Source organism: Equus przewalskii, chromosome 15 (assembly GCF_037783145.1).
Source record: "Equus przewalskii isolate Varuska chromosome 15, EquPr2, whole genome shotgun sequence".
Classification (NCBI taxonomy): domain Eukaryota; kingdom Metazoa; phylum Chordata; class Mammalia; order Perissodactyla; family Equidae; genus Equus; species Equus przewalskii.
The window spans coordinates 18,365,090-18,379,694 of NC_091845.1; the positions used below are offsets into that span (position 1 = coordinate 18,365,090).

General features: G+C 44.2%; 1 protein-coding gene across 1 annotated transcript in view; it reads left to right on the forward strand.

Annotated features, from left to right (window-relative positions):
• The window catches only part of PDZRN3 (PDZ domain containing ring finger 3), a 234,301-nt gene that overhangs the window by 11,508 nt on the left and 208,188 nt on the right, over positions 1-14,605 (forward strand). Inside the window, exon 2 of the mRNA XM_070576771.1 lies at positions 10,838-10,924. Coding sequence (XP_070432872.1) covers positions 10,838-10,924 — 87 coding nt within the window. The remainder of the gene's footprint in view (positions 1-10,837; positions 10,925-14,605) is intronic.

A 14,605-nucleotide genomic window follows, 5' to 3' on the forward strand; every position in this document is an offset into this window, starting at 1 on the left:
GAGAGTGTTCTGTGCATCGTAGGATGTTTAGCAGCATCCCTGGCCTCTGCCTACGAAATGCCAGTAGCACTCTCCAAGTTGGGACAATCACACATATCTCTAGGCACTGCCAAATGTCCCCTGGAGGACAAAATCAGCCTTGGTCTCAGTCACCATCGTGTCTTGCCTGACCACAACTGCTCCCTCTACGTATCTTCTTGCTTCCCTTCAAGTTGTTCTGTACATAGGACCTGGAATGATCTCTAAGAAATGTAAATCTGATAGCACTCTTCCTTCTTAAACTCTGCTATGCCTACCAGTTTCTCTTGAGTGGCTATAAGGCCCAGTGGGCTCTGTATGCTGCCAGCTTCCACCTGCCTGTATTCTTCTCCCCTTTGTTCTCTTGTCCGAGTTTCACTGGTGTCTGGTAGTTTCTTGAATATGCCCCTTTGCTCCATCCTGCCCCTGGGCCTTTGCACTTTCTCTTTTCTCTACTTGGAATAGTCTTTCCAGCTACTCATCATTAGATAACCTGCAGGTTTTCCAGCTCTCTCCTCCTGCTCTCCACCTTTCTGTCAGCACTTAGGGTTTTCTCGTCACTAGATAGCCTTTCTATCCTTCTCATCCCAGCTCAAGCATCACTGCTTCCGGGAAGCCCTCTCTGACCTCACACACTAGGTCTGGTACCCTGAGACATTCACTCTGGTTTTCCTCCTGCATGTCGTTTATCACAGCTGTGACCGAATAACCAAGGAAGAGCTGTTGCTTGTCTGTTTCCCCGAGAGGGAGCACATCTGTCCTCTTCAGGGCTGTGTCCCTGGCACTAGGTTGATTGCCGTGTTCACTGTAGGCTCTTGATATGTATCCATTCAGAGGATGCGTTGAGATCAAAAGGCCAGTCTTGTCAGCCATCGAAACTTCAGATTGCTAACCAAGAGTGAGCTTGTTTTTAAAAAGAAGGAGTTTTTCTGTGACCCTTAAGTTAACAAAATTGTTTCCAGGTTTTTGGGAGACATTATTTTTGTTCCACTAGATCCACCCAGATCAAATTGTATAAAGCCCCAAATCCCAGAAACGATTTTGTCCACTTGGAAACTCCTGGAGATAAGTGAATTTAATAGACAATTGTATCACAAGGTGTTCCAGATGTCCAAACACTTTGAAATGTATCTATCAGTGTTCACTGTTCAGTATACTTTCTGTTTCTGAAAAGCTGCAGCAGCTAGCCATTCCCTTGTGCCTCTAACTAACAGCCCAGTTCAGCTGATTGTGGGCTGTCACATCCATTTCATTTCAATGATTTATTAAGAAAATTAGGATTTGGTTTACAAATATGTTACCCAGCTACACTGGATTAAATGATCATAACTAAAGAATTTTAATTGGGAATTCTGTTGACATTTATCTGTTATGTGGTTCTTTCTGCGCTTGCCTCTCTGTAAAAATATTTGATGAGAGAGAGTGTGTAAGGCAGTTACGTGTTGGACTATAGACTAAGGAGCTTAAAAGGAAAGGAAATACTATTTATTGAGTTTTACTGGGTGCCCTACACTTAGGGTGCTTTATGTCTGTACATAGATTTTATGTCTGTACATAGGCAATGAAGACCTCCATTTTCATTGTGTAGACCTTTCTTTTTTTTTTGTAAAAGGGACAGATTATGAAAGAGCTACATGAAGGCCAGAAGTTACTCAGATTCTAAGTGTGGAACTGAGATTTGAACCCAGCACCTGACTCCGAGCTCATACTATTTGTTACCAAAATAGAAAAGTCTTTTCTCCCGAGGCAGTGTCCCCTCTGAACTCTCACACAGCCTTCCAAAGGACCGTTATTATATATATATTTACATGTTATATATGTAAGTATCTTATATATCCAGTCCACTCTGTGGGTTGGAGGTGTAGGTGCATCATTTTATTTCATCCTCAGAAAGACCCTGTGAGGTAGGTACCCACAACCCATTACCCTCCATATTACAGATGGAAAAATGGACTCATAAAGTTAAATAACTTCCCCAGTGTCCTCCTTTGGCTTATTTTTCTGGTCTGATGGCTCTGGTCCATGGCGTTGAAGTGTGTTCATCACATGCCATCATTCCCACTTTCCTAGGTCTGGTGTAGAACACATGGAGTGTAAAACAAAACAGATCCTGGCTGGAAAAGAGATTTAGACAAAATAGATAAAAAGGAAACAAAGAGTTGGTGTCCTGCATGGAATAGTGGCTCATCTCTTTAATTTTTATCCTAGCACTTTAAAGAGTAGTTGACGGTAGGAATAAAATGAAATCCTTCCAAACATCCTGCGGTTGGTTCCCGACCTTCGTTTTTTTTTTTTTAAAGATTTTATTTTTTTCCTTTTTCTCCCCAAAGCCCCCCTGTACATAGTTGTATATTCTTTGTTGTGAGTCCTTCTAGTTGTGGCATGTGGGACGCTGCCTCAGCGTGGTTTGATGAGCAGTGCCATGTCCGCGCCCAGGATTCGAACCAATGAAACACTGGGCCGCCTGCAGCGGAGTGTGCGAACTTAACCACTCGGCCACGGGGCCAGCCCCAGTTCCCGACCTTCTTACATGCTGTGTCCCAGCGCTGTGATAGGCGACACTGGATACAGAGATAAACTTGAGCGGCTTTCACCCATGGGGTCAATCAGACACCCACTTGTGCCTTAGGAAACACAAGTCTTACTGTTCCTTGCTCACCGAAGCTTTTTAGCCTGGGTTAGCCTCTGCCCCCCTTGACTAATGGTGTTCTAATAAGCCTGTTCCAATAAGAACTGGAAGTGGTGTAACATAATGATGACTCTTGTAAAGAAAATAGCTAACAGATGACTCGAGCATCTATCTCACCCATTCCGTAGGTATATTTACAGGGAACCTGGGGGGCAGAGACCCCTTGTGAGTGGGCCCTGCAGCAGCTCCCTCTCTGGGAAGAGGGGTGGGGGATAGCTTTTTCCCTGGCGGTGAGCAATGGGCATGCAGAGATGAGTCCCGCGCAGAGAGGTCACCCCTAGAATTTTGCTGGAAGCTGTTTTCAGATGCCCTGTGTCTTTGCTGCACATGGATCAGGAGGGGGATGAAGGCCATTCAGGTTGCGGGTCAGGGCTGGATGTGGGCCTTGTGTCAGTGGGCAGGCTCCAGGGTACCCTGAATAGAGCTGGTATGTGGTTAGTATCAGACACTGGAATTGGTGCTATCGGGGTTCATGTGCTCCTCTGCCTCATTGTGGAGGGTCTTCTAACCTCCTCTAAGCCTTAATTGCCTATCTCTAAAATGAGATAATATCCCTGCTGATAAGGTTGGCAGTAGGATTAAATGAGATGATGCACATAAAATGCAGAGTGAGGTTTACCAAGCATTTATTGAACACTGGTACCTGTAGGTTTTTAGATCTTTTTCGAATAAATCACTGAAGAAACATTAGAAATTTGGAATGGTTTAATGGAGAAGAAGGAAAGAGATTTGTACTCACAGGGTCCAAGTTTCATTGTGAACCTCGTGCTGCCCCTGCGTGACCCGTTCTCTGGGTTTCTGTCCTCTGTCAGTGGTGGAAACCATGTGAAAGAGGGATAGTCAGTCAGTGTCACTCCATCTGGGCAGCAGCTCTGGGCTAAGATGTAAAGGGTAAAGCTCATGACTAAGAGGAGGCTTACTGGGTTGTTGGGTGTATTCGTGTTTGTCCCATGGAAATTAACACAACTGAGCAGAGGTCAGCCCGACAGAGCGCCTGCCTTCCTCCTGGCGAGAACCTAGCGTGTCACAGCTGGGTAGACTTTCTGATTCCCGGAGGTGGGGAGGGGGGAGAAGATGCTTCAGGCTGGGTAATTGGATGCTTAAATTTCAAAAACTGAAACCACTTTGTAGTCCATCAGGTGGAGGTGTGAAAATGCTGTGTAGCACCTTAAGTGAGCTTTGTTGTTGGTTTGTTGGTTGGTGGAGTGTTGCTTGTGGACGTTCACCAGAAAAGCAGATGAGTTCATGGTAAAAATCAGAGATGCAAACTTGAAATCGAACTCATGGGACCAGAGGAGTAGACACTTAGGGATTTCTCAGGTTATTTAAATATAGTAGCAGACTGAAAATGTCTGTGTATTTTTGGCCTGGGGAAGTACTGTAAATCTTTGCTTATTTCTCTTACATTATTTTTCAAAAATATCTTGTTTGGCTTATGGATGAGTATATACTATTCTACAGATATTATGACTCTGGAAAAGCTATTTCTTTGTTATTTTCTGCCTGTTCCCTCATGCCTTTTGTCTCTTTTCACCCCCTCTATACCTATTTTGGTGAGAGAGCCGTGCCGCTAGTACTTCCGTTGACTGTCTCATCCATTTTCAAGCATCATCCCCATGACTGTCTTCAGTCTTGGGCTTGAACAGAAGAGTTTCCTCTTCTGTTCTTCCTCCAAGAATCCTTTCTTTAGAACTGGAGGTTGAATTACAGGGAGGTTGGTGCAAGCCGCTTCACCATTAGAAGCATAGTTTGAATGACAAAGAGGACAAAAACATCTTCGTGTAGCAAGTGAAGACATCCCCATTTCCTTCGCAAGGGAATTTCTGGCAGCCAGCTCTGCCTCCTGGTCTCCCCAGCCCCCACCCCTGCACATTTTTGCGCTTTCTTGTCACTAGTCAACAGACAGAACTGTTTCCCAGCTGTGTGAGTCTCTGAGAGCTTTGCATAATCTGAGGCTGAGAGGTGTCATGTCAGCCCAGATACACAGACTAGCGGTCAGTCAATTATAGTTCTCAAAACCCGCTGGGCAGCTTTCCAGTCTAGCCAGTTCTCAGCTGTGAGCCCCACAGCAGCAATAATCGGGCAACGCCCATCACTGGGCGGAAAGGAGTTTTTAGACAGAATCCACATTGACAGTGGCAAGGACGGGCTCCGGGGGCCGCCACACCGATTAGGAGATGGCACAGGTCCATGCTTCTGAGGCCAGATTGTTTGGAGGAGAACGGTGACAGAATAATACTAAAAAGAAAAGAGACTTTGCCCATAAAGACAGTTTGCATTCTTAGATGCTTAAAAAGAAAAACAGTCACCATGAGGTGTCTTTTTGACAAAGAACATTTGATTTTTGCTTTTGCAGGATGACTTTTATTTTCCTCCCGAATTCTTGTCCACTTAGACCTTGAGTTGAAAGCTGAGCAGATTATGAATCGAGTAATTTTAACATTGATCCAGTAGTTATGTGTTCGAATATGATAGCAAAGCTCATTTTAAGCGAAATCGAGTGTATGTTCTGAACACTGAGCTTCCATTTCTGCTTGTGTCTGACTGGCGTAGGTGCTGTGGCTGGCTCATGCCATTATTTAGGTCTTGATGCCACATCCCCTTCTCCAAGGTTGATATCTCTCTGCCTTTTCTCAATCCTGAAGACCGAAGCACCTCCCAAGGAGACCCTAAACGGTGCCAGGGGCCCAGCTACCCTTGAGTTGGGTTCTGGGGTGGAGACCGGAGTGCTGAGGATCTGTTAGGGCTTTCTGCTCTGCCCCAAGATGACAGGGATGTCATTGAACTCCAGAATATGATAGGCATCTTCCTTTTCCATCGCCCACCCCAGGCTTGGTGAGAGCTCCTGGCTCTCCTAGGTGCTGGCTCCTGAAGGAAAGAGACATGTGCCTTCTGGGAAAAGTAATAGAATAGGGGGCAGCTCCAGGAAGAGCGGCCGAGGAGGTGCCATCTCACTTCCGTTTTTGTTGTTGTTGTGTTTTCTCTATTCTTCACCTTTCTTTTCTTCCCATCCCACCAAGACCCACTGACCTGGCAGAACTCGGAGTTGTCCCTAATGTCTCGGCAATCCCCAAGTAGCTCGTGCTGCCCATCCCTCCAGCTTCTTCTCCTGCCGCTGTCCACGTCCATGTCCACAGTTTCTTGCACTTGATGTTTATCCTGTTGTGAGCCAACATCTATTTCCCCATCCCCTTTGTTCCTGTGGCCTTCTCCCTCCAGGCCTGGGTGTGTCCTGTGTCTGATTTCCCCTCCTCTTGGCCCACAGCCCACCTAGTCAGTGTCATTTGCCTGTCCCATCTCTGCTCCACTGAAGGTCCGTGCTAAGCTGCTCCCACTGTCGTCTTTATCATGTCTCTCCCTCCCACCACCTCCAGAAGAAAAACTGTCACCTGGCTCTTCAGCAGTCCTCTTGGGAGGTGCCAGTTTTCCTGCAGACTTGGGAAAGAGAGAAACGTGTCTGTGGCAGTAGCCCCCGTCAGATGGCCGGATGTTGCAATGAATGTATAACTCTCCTTATTTGCTTAACTTCAAGGTCCCAGCCCTCCCAAACTTGCTTTAGATTGACTAAGTTGATTTAGGATTAGACGTTTTCCGTTGCTTGGATTTTGTGGCAGAGTAGTTTATGAGGTAAAAGAAAGCACTCAAATGCTCAATATAATTTCCGGCACACAGTAAGCAGCCAAGAATTGTTAGCTGTTATCATTGTTCCTGCAATATAATAAGATTTCTTTGTTTTCCTTTCATTTTTGGCCTCAGTGCTGAGCTCTGCTAATGTCCACCCCATACTGTGTCCTGCTTGTGTTCTGAGCATGGAGTATTGGCCAGGCCCTGTACTGAGGCACGGGGCAGCCATCATTTGTTTCGTTCATGCTTCGTAGTAACCTGTGATGTGAATAGAAACTGTTATCATCCCCATCCATAGAATGAAATCGATCTCGGGTTCTGACTCTGGAGTCCAGGACCTTAATCATTACCCTGTTCCTGGCAGGGGCATAATACTCTTATGATGCCCTTCATTAAGATACTCTTAAGCTTTGCAACTATTATTGTGGAGTCCAAAGAAGCCTTGCTTAAAACTCTGATTACAGAGACTGGCCTGGTGGCATAGTGGTTAGGTTTGTGTGCTCTGCTTTGGCAACCCAGGATTTGCAGGTTCAGATTCCAGGTGCGGACCTACCCACTGCTCATCAAGCCATGCTGTGGTGGCATCCCACATACAAAATGAAGAAAGATGGGCACAGATGTTAGCTCAGGGACAGTCTTCCCCAAGCAAAAAGAGGAAGATTGGCAGCAGATGTTAGCTCAGGGCCAATCTTCCTCACCAAGAACAAAAATCCCCCAAAAATTCTAATTACAAAACTAATTCGATGTCTAATCCTTTATGACATTTTAATGTGAAGGCTCAGTCTTTTGAGGCAAAGGGTTTTAGGATAGGATGCAAAAATATACCAGCAGAGTACAAAGAGCATGAGCATTGGAGTCCCATAGGCCCTGGTTTCAGTCCTGGCTCTCCCACTTTGCAGGTGTGTGATCTTAACCAAATGTATGAATTTCTCTGAGCCTCAGTTTCTTGGGTGTAGAGCATTGATACAATGCCTGCTTCAGAAGCTGATGTGTTGGTTAACCTGTTCTTTATGTGAAGTAGAGCTTTCTCCTCTTTCTTTTACTACATCAGGCCATAGAGAAAATTTCAAAGCATAGGTTATGATAAACTACCAAATCAGAAGAATATTGGTTAAATTTTCCCTCAGGTGAAAGATGCCACTGTTAACGTAATGTCTGTGAACAGTTGGGAAAGCGGCGTTGTTGAGAGTATTTGCCCGTATCCCATTTTTACGTCTCTTCAGTCGGTGGAATATGATTGATGAGAATCACTAAAATCCATTCTATCCTGAGCCATTTGGAGCCCAGGAACAGGTTAAATGTTTAAGCAGGAATTCATGTCAACATGTTAAATATCTTGTGTGAAGTCCAGTGTTTATGAATATTTCTTCTGAAAAATTAGAAATTAAACTGAAGGAATTGAGGTTGTTTGGGGTGAGGGGAGTGGAAAGGAAAAACCAGGCTCAAGCTCAGGGTGTCAGAGAAGAGAAAATGATCTTTGGTAGTTAGATGGAGAAATGGAAGGAATTCAACCCAGACAGAGCTTAGAACTTCTCTTATTTTATCGCTCCCAGCGTCATGTGTTGAATCTTCCACATGTTGGCTCGCTACTGAAAATCATTCCTAAAATAGGCAATGCCAGCGAAAGCCAATCTAACCCTCCTGGACAGCGCACTAGGTCAAGAAGCTTGTAGAAAATGAGAACACCCCTTCTTTCTTTCCAGTGATTGCATCTGGCAAGGAGGTGTAGATGGTCAACTTGATTGTTCCAAACTGTTCCTTGCAAACTACTATTAGGCTGAGGAGTATTGTTTTTCAGACCTTGTCTCATTTGTCTCAAGAGAGATCTTTGAGGCTGGGGCTAGATTTAGGTATCTTGGGGCCTTTCATATTGGGTCTCCTGGAGAGAAATAGTTCAGTGAACAGTTTGGAGTTTTGTTCTGACATTGGTGTCCTGTGTTAGACCTCCTATAATGAGTTCCTTTACGGAACCTTTTGGAACTCCAACAATTGAACCATCTTGGGAGGGACCGAAGCTAGCCTACATGGCATTCTGTTCTACATTCCACACTAAAATGGAGTAGTATACAAGAGGAATTAAGGTCTGGATTTGCAGAACATCGGTTCAAATCCCAGCTGGACCGCTTACCAGCTCTTTGACGTGGGACAGCTTTTGTAATTCCTCTCCCTGAGTCTTCCCACCAGTATCACGAGGATGGGAACACTGCCCGTTGACAAGATTGGTTGGATTATTAGATGAAGTAAAGCACTTAAATGCTCAGTATAATTTCTGGTATATAGTAAGCAGCTGAGAAATGTTAGCTGTTATCATTGTTCATGCAATATAATAAGATTTCTTTGTGTTTCTTTTTCTTTTTTTAAGAATAAGTGTTTTTGACGCAGCAGATTGAAAACTATTCTTTTTAATGATTTGATGGTGCGTTCTCCTCTGTGCATCATGTGAGATTGTCAGACTGGAGCCATCTGCCTTGGATTACTGTATAACTGTGCAGTTTCTACCACTGATTAGTTATGAAAACCAGAAATGGAAGATGCGTACAATAACTCACTCAAATGCCCGTGTATTTCTAACTTTTCACCCCTCTCAGAAAGCAAAGCAAGAAATGGACTTACCAAGATTTTCGGTTTCCAGGGCAGAATGGTAGAAACTGTTTCAGTTTGCAGATCCTCGTGTTTACATTTCAAAACTATTTGATTGATTCTGAATGTTTATTCTGTTACAGCAGTGAAAGGTTCTGCCTGTTAGCTTGTTGCAGCTCAGCTATCAAGGTTGATGGCTTTGATACATGCTTTGGATGGTGATGCTGTGTACTGGAAAAACTGAAAAAAAAAAAATCAGTAAATAGATTATCATTGTAGAGGCCCTGCTGTTTTTTGTTAAGTAGGGTAGCTTAATAGACACTTGTGTCTCTTTTAAATTAAAATACTCCATTATATATATCAAGGAATGACCCTGCAGAAATGAATATTTTGTTGTGTTGTTCTTATAGGATGCCTAGTTCTTTCATCAGAAACTGCCTTTTTCTAATAAGTTATCATTTTTTTTTGTTTTTACAGGGTTTTAGTAATTGATGCTTAGGCTTACATGAAATTTTTGAGAATATTTTGAATTCTGTATACTAACTAGTCATGAGGAATAGCTAGGGTTACTAAGAATCTTAAACGTGGAGATAATTCTACACCTTGTGGCCTATTAGTCTTTTATATATATGTATATAGGCCATGTTGGGCACATTTCTCCTGACCAAATATAGAACCAGAGTTGTCTATCGACAACTGTAGCAATAAATGAAGCAAGGCTCCAGAAAAACCAATGGGCACTGCAGGTCAGAAAGAGTGGTTTTCTTTCGCAGTGTGGCCGAATCAGATAAGTTGCATTCATGCCATTTAAATGTTGCGACTTATTTCCTCAGAAAAAGTAGAAGGGAAGAGTTTAAATCAGGAAGCAGTCAATACCAGGATCAAATCTCTTTTGTGATCAGCTGTCAGTGTTGTTTTTAAAAAGCCCATAGTTAAATTATTTCATATTTTTTAAAAATACCGTGTTTAAATATTGCCATCTTTAATGAGAAAATGTGAGTGAAGCAATTGCAAGTTTATAGTCAGTACATGTGAAGTTTTGTGTACCGTTCCAGTAATTGGAAACATGTCAGAGGTGTATCAGCCAGTTTAATGTGTATGTGGAAGCCTGTTAAGTGACAGTTCGCGCATAAGGTGAAATCTATTTTTATTCCTCTGTTACTTGAGAGTGTTAGTTGAGGTGCCCTGGCCTCTCCATCCCTTTGACTGTTGAACATTGCTCCTGTGAGACCTCCCTGGGCGACTTCTACCTGTTTGATTTAAAGCGGTTCACGTTGGCCAGCCTCTCTTAAACAGAGTGTTTTCTGTTTAACCGCTCTGTATCTCCTATATACTGGACAGTAATTACTTTGTGAAAATGCCTCCTCCCCCCTTTCAGTAAGATTCAGGATTTTAATGTTCCCCCTCCATGTTGCATCTGACTTTTCATGAACTATTTTTCCCCAAGTCTCCCAAACACAGATGACTATTGACGGGCCGTGCATACGCTCAGACTTCCGAGAGGACTGCCATTTGAACCTTTCGTGACATAACATGAATGCTGCTGTTGAGAATGGCCCAGAAAAAGATAGAAAGTAGCTGTCTAGACAGCCAGCATACAATGGGGAGGTCAGAGGAGAGGTGCATTTGCAGACTAAGGAGTCATTGGTGGAAAATGTTCATTAGGCATGTCTGGACATCTCCCAGGGTTCTTAGGTGGTCACTCCAGGGCTAGCCAGTATCTCGGAATGTGTGTAACCTCCTCAACACAGGACAGAGTTTCAGCTTGGGCACCAAAAGTTTCCTTGGTTAAACTTCCCAAGAGATTCCCAATTAGGATTTTTAATGATAGCTTGGTAGTCCATGAGTCCACTTAGATAGAAAGAAAATTCCTACCGTCTGCTTCCTGTTTATAAATACAATTTTGAACTTATTTGTTCCCTACAGGGTGAAGAAACCAAAAGCCTGACACTCGTCCTGCATCGGGACTCTGGCTCCCTGGGGTTCAATATTATTGGTGGCCGGCCGTGTGTGGTATGTTAATTGCTGAAATGTGTTTTTCCTTTCCCCGATGTAGCTGGAAGAGGAGTCAAGGCTTGGGGGGTTAGGATAGGAAACCTCGCTCACCTTGTTCTGCTCTCTGTAATTAGAGAGTTCATTGTTTATCTAAGATCTTCACACTCAGGCACTTTTGCTTAGTTGTGGTCTCCTATAGCATTGTCCTGGTGGTACAAAAGCTAATCTACACTGTTTAACTTTTGGGTGCTTGTCTGGTTGTGTAGCAAATGAGCTGAAGAAAGTTGTGTGAGATGTGTGCGGTTGTGACTAAGTCTCTGAGCTGGAGAGTGGCTCTAAGTCTGGAAGTCTGGTCTGGGGTTCTGCTCTGTCAGCTCTTCATTAGTCAGGGACGATTTGCTAATTTGTGGGTTATTGCATCCCTTTGCTTTTTCCTCCCACTGCAGCTTTTTGTCCACCCCATTTGTCGTTAGCCCCTCCTGCAGAAAGAGGAGAACAAATTCAAATCTGTCAGTTTCACCGCGAGGAAAACGTCTGCTGAGGGCTCTGGGGAGGTGGCAGAGGATGTGTTTCAGGATCTCCCCTTTCAAGTGGGGTTATCTGAACCAGTGTCATCTCTTGCTTGTTTCTTTTGCTGGCCATTTCCTCATTTATAGGCTTAAAAGGAAAATAGTCAAAGGAAAAGAAAAGAAAATCAAATTCACTCATTCAACAAATAAGTATTGAACATGGGCCGCTTGCTAGGGGCTGGGAGATACCATGGAGGCCAGGGACATAGGTCCCTGTGGTCCTTGAGTTTATGTCCTGGCAGGGACATCAAGCAAGAAACAAGTAAATACAGTAGTTACAGATTGGGAAAAGTGATGATGGTGAAGGAAAAAATGGGAGGATGGCATATGGTAGATACCCAGGAGCAAGGTGCTTCGTTGGCTAGGGTAATCAGGCAAGAGAGAGAGTAAGCTGAATTCTAAAGAATAAGATGTTAGCCATCCAGACGCGGCTAATGCTTGCCCCATGCTCATGAAGCTCCCGTCTAGATGGGGAGACTGATGAGTTAGGAGAGGATGGCACTGCTGTCAGTGGTATACTCTGTGTCTGGGTCTGCCTAAAGACATCTTAGGGGTCACTGAATTCTAGGGGAGGAGGTGTCCTGGGACAGGGCCATTGGAGCTGAGTTCTTTGTTTTTTTTTTATTCTTTTTTTTTTTTTTTTAAAGATTGGCACACATCTGAGCTAACATCTGTTGCCAATCTTCTTTTTTGTTTCTTCTTCTTCTCCCAAATGCTCCTCCCCCCCCGCCCCCCAGCCCCCCCCCCCCCACAGTATATAGTTGTATATTCTAGTTGTAGGTCCTTCTGGCTCTGCTATGTGGGACGCTGCCTCACCATGGCTTGATGAGCGGTGCTAGGTCTGCACCCAGGATCTGAACTGGCGAAACCCTGGGCTGCCGAATGGGACCACATGAACTTAACCACTCAGCCACGGGGCCGGCCCTGGAGCTGAGTTCTGAAGGATGAGTAGGAGTTTGCTAGATCAGAGGTCTATATATAATATATTGACTTGAGCACTCTTAACTGTAAAAAAATTGAGCATATTTAGTTAGCTATAAATAGTATATATATATTCACTACTAAACTAATGTTGGCTGCCTTCTGAAAGTTACATGCAAAAGGAAGCATTTTAAACAATGAAACTAAAATGGGTATGAGTAAAATTTCTGAAATGTTCTTTTGTTGTTCCAACGCGTTTTGGGCATGTACCCATCTTTTCAGATCACTGACCTAAAAGAAGGTAGGCGGGCCCAGGGAAGGCCATACAAGGCCTGGAACAGGGACAGAATTGAGACCCGGGGGAGCTGCTGGTAGCAGAGCATGGCTAGAGTTGAGGGGGGCAGTAAGTGGTCAGACAGAGGCTGCAGAAGAAGACAGGGTCCTGATCCGAAAAGTCTTGATCCAGTAAGTCCTGGGATTAGGAGTTTGAATTACCTTGGCAGTGAGTGGCCAACACCTAGCTTCAGTGGAAGGGAGAGACACGAGGAGAATTATGGGTAAGTCCCCCTTGCTCTTGGCCAAGCCAAAGCCAATGGTTTCAAAAACAAATAAACAAGCACAGTTTATTGTAAGAAATGACAGCTCAGTATAGGTGATACGTAGTCATTAAACTGTTGAACCAATCCATTATCTGCCTTATAAAACAGTCACGTAAAGGACATTTTAGAGGATGAGATTAAAACATGTGAATGAAGGTGGGTTGGGGGGACAGGGGGCATTCCCACTTTGCTGAGCCCCAGCCATGCACACATACCATGTTGTGTTTCTCCCATCATCTCGGTGGAATTCTTTTTTTTTTTTTTTTTTAAAGATTTTGTTTTTCTCCTTTTTCTCCCCAAAGCCCCCCGGTACATAGTTGTATATTTCGTTGTGGGTCCTTCTAGTTGTGGCATGTGGGACGCTGCCTCAGCGTGGTCTGATGAGCAGTGCCATGTCCGCACCCAGGATTCCAACCAACGAAACACTGGGCCGCCTGCAGCGGAGCGCACGAACTTAACCACTCGGCCACGGGGCCAGCCCCTCGGTGGAATTCTTAACACACTGTAGAGTTATGTCAGGTTGGTATTTTTTAACTTTTCCCTTCTACCAGTTGACTGAGGTGTGCTACTCTGATTTAGTCCTGGCTGCCAGGAGTCGGCACTTTCCAGCTCTGGGAGGGGGCAAGGGAGTGAACTGGGACTGAGTCTCTAATTGGCCCCAGCAAACAACAGGACCGGGACCTACCATGTTCTCCAACCTGCCAGCCAGAATGGGAATGGCATTTTTGCCGTTTAGCATGAATAACAGAGAGTTGGCTGTACTTGGTTTACTCTCATAATTATTATTCCTCCTCTCCCCACCCATGTTGCCAGTTTTAAGAAACAGCTTCAGTAAATTAAGATTCCCTTCATCGTAGTTGTTTCAGAAGCTCACATAGCCAAAAGAGCCCAAACCAGGAAGGTCTGTATTCTCTGTCTCACACCAAAGGGTTTGTAGGAAAAGGGAGCTCTGTGTTGGTAAAATGCTTGAACTGGAGCCCTGTGCCTCTGGCTCTGTGATTGCTGGAAAATCTACTATGTTGGAGTAGTAGTTTATATGTGAAAGCTGGTGAAGATGGTGTTTAGTTTCTGCACCTCCCCAGGGGTGAAAGGAGACTCCCGGCCTCCCTGGAATATGGAATATGGTTCTTTCTTGTGCTTATCAAAGGACATGTTTTAGGTTATTTTCTTTTTCTTTTAAAAAAGTGATTAAAGTACAAACCAGACTGAATTCTGTAGCATTCGTAAGTGTTCTCAGTTTATGTGGTCTTTTTGCAAGAAGTACACCCATGTCCCCTGGAGGAAAATTTAATTCCATATGCATGTGTTTGCCATAGTGTTTTTTAAAACTTGTCGTGATGAGTTGAAATAGTGTAATGAAACCTAAATGTGTTCTGCATTGTTGCCTGGAAATCTGGCAGGTCACTGAGAACGTGCTACCACACCAAGATGAGCAACACTGCACACTCATTGTTAGTTGCTGGAAGTAGAACGCAGAACAGATGACGTGTGTGTTTCCCAAGGAATTCCTGTGTTAGATGCTCGGTTGGGTTGTGACAGAAGCCCAGCCGGGGGGCACTGACATAAGGCTTTTCATTGCGTGATGCAATACGTAATGCTCGTAGCAAAAT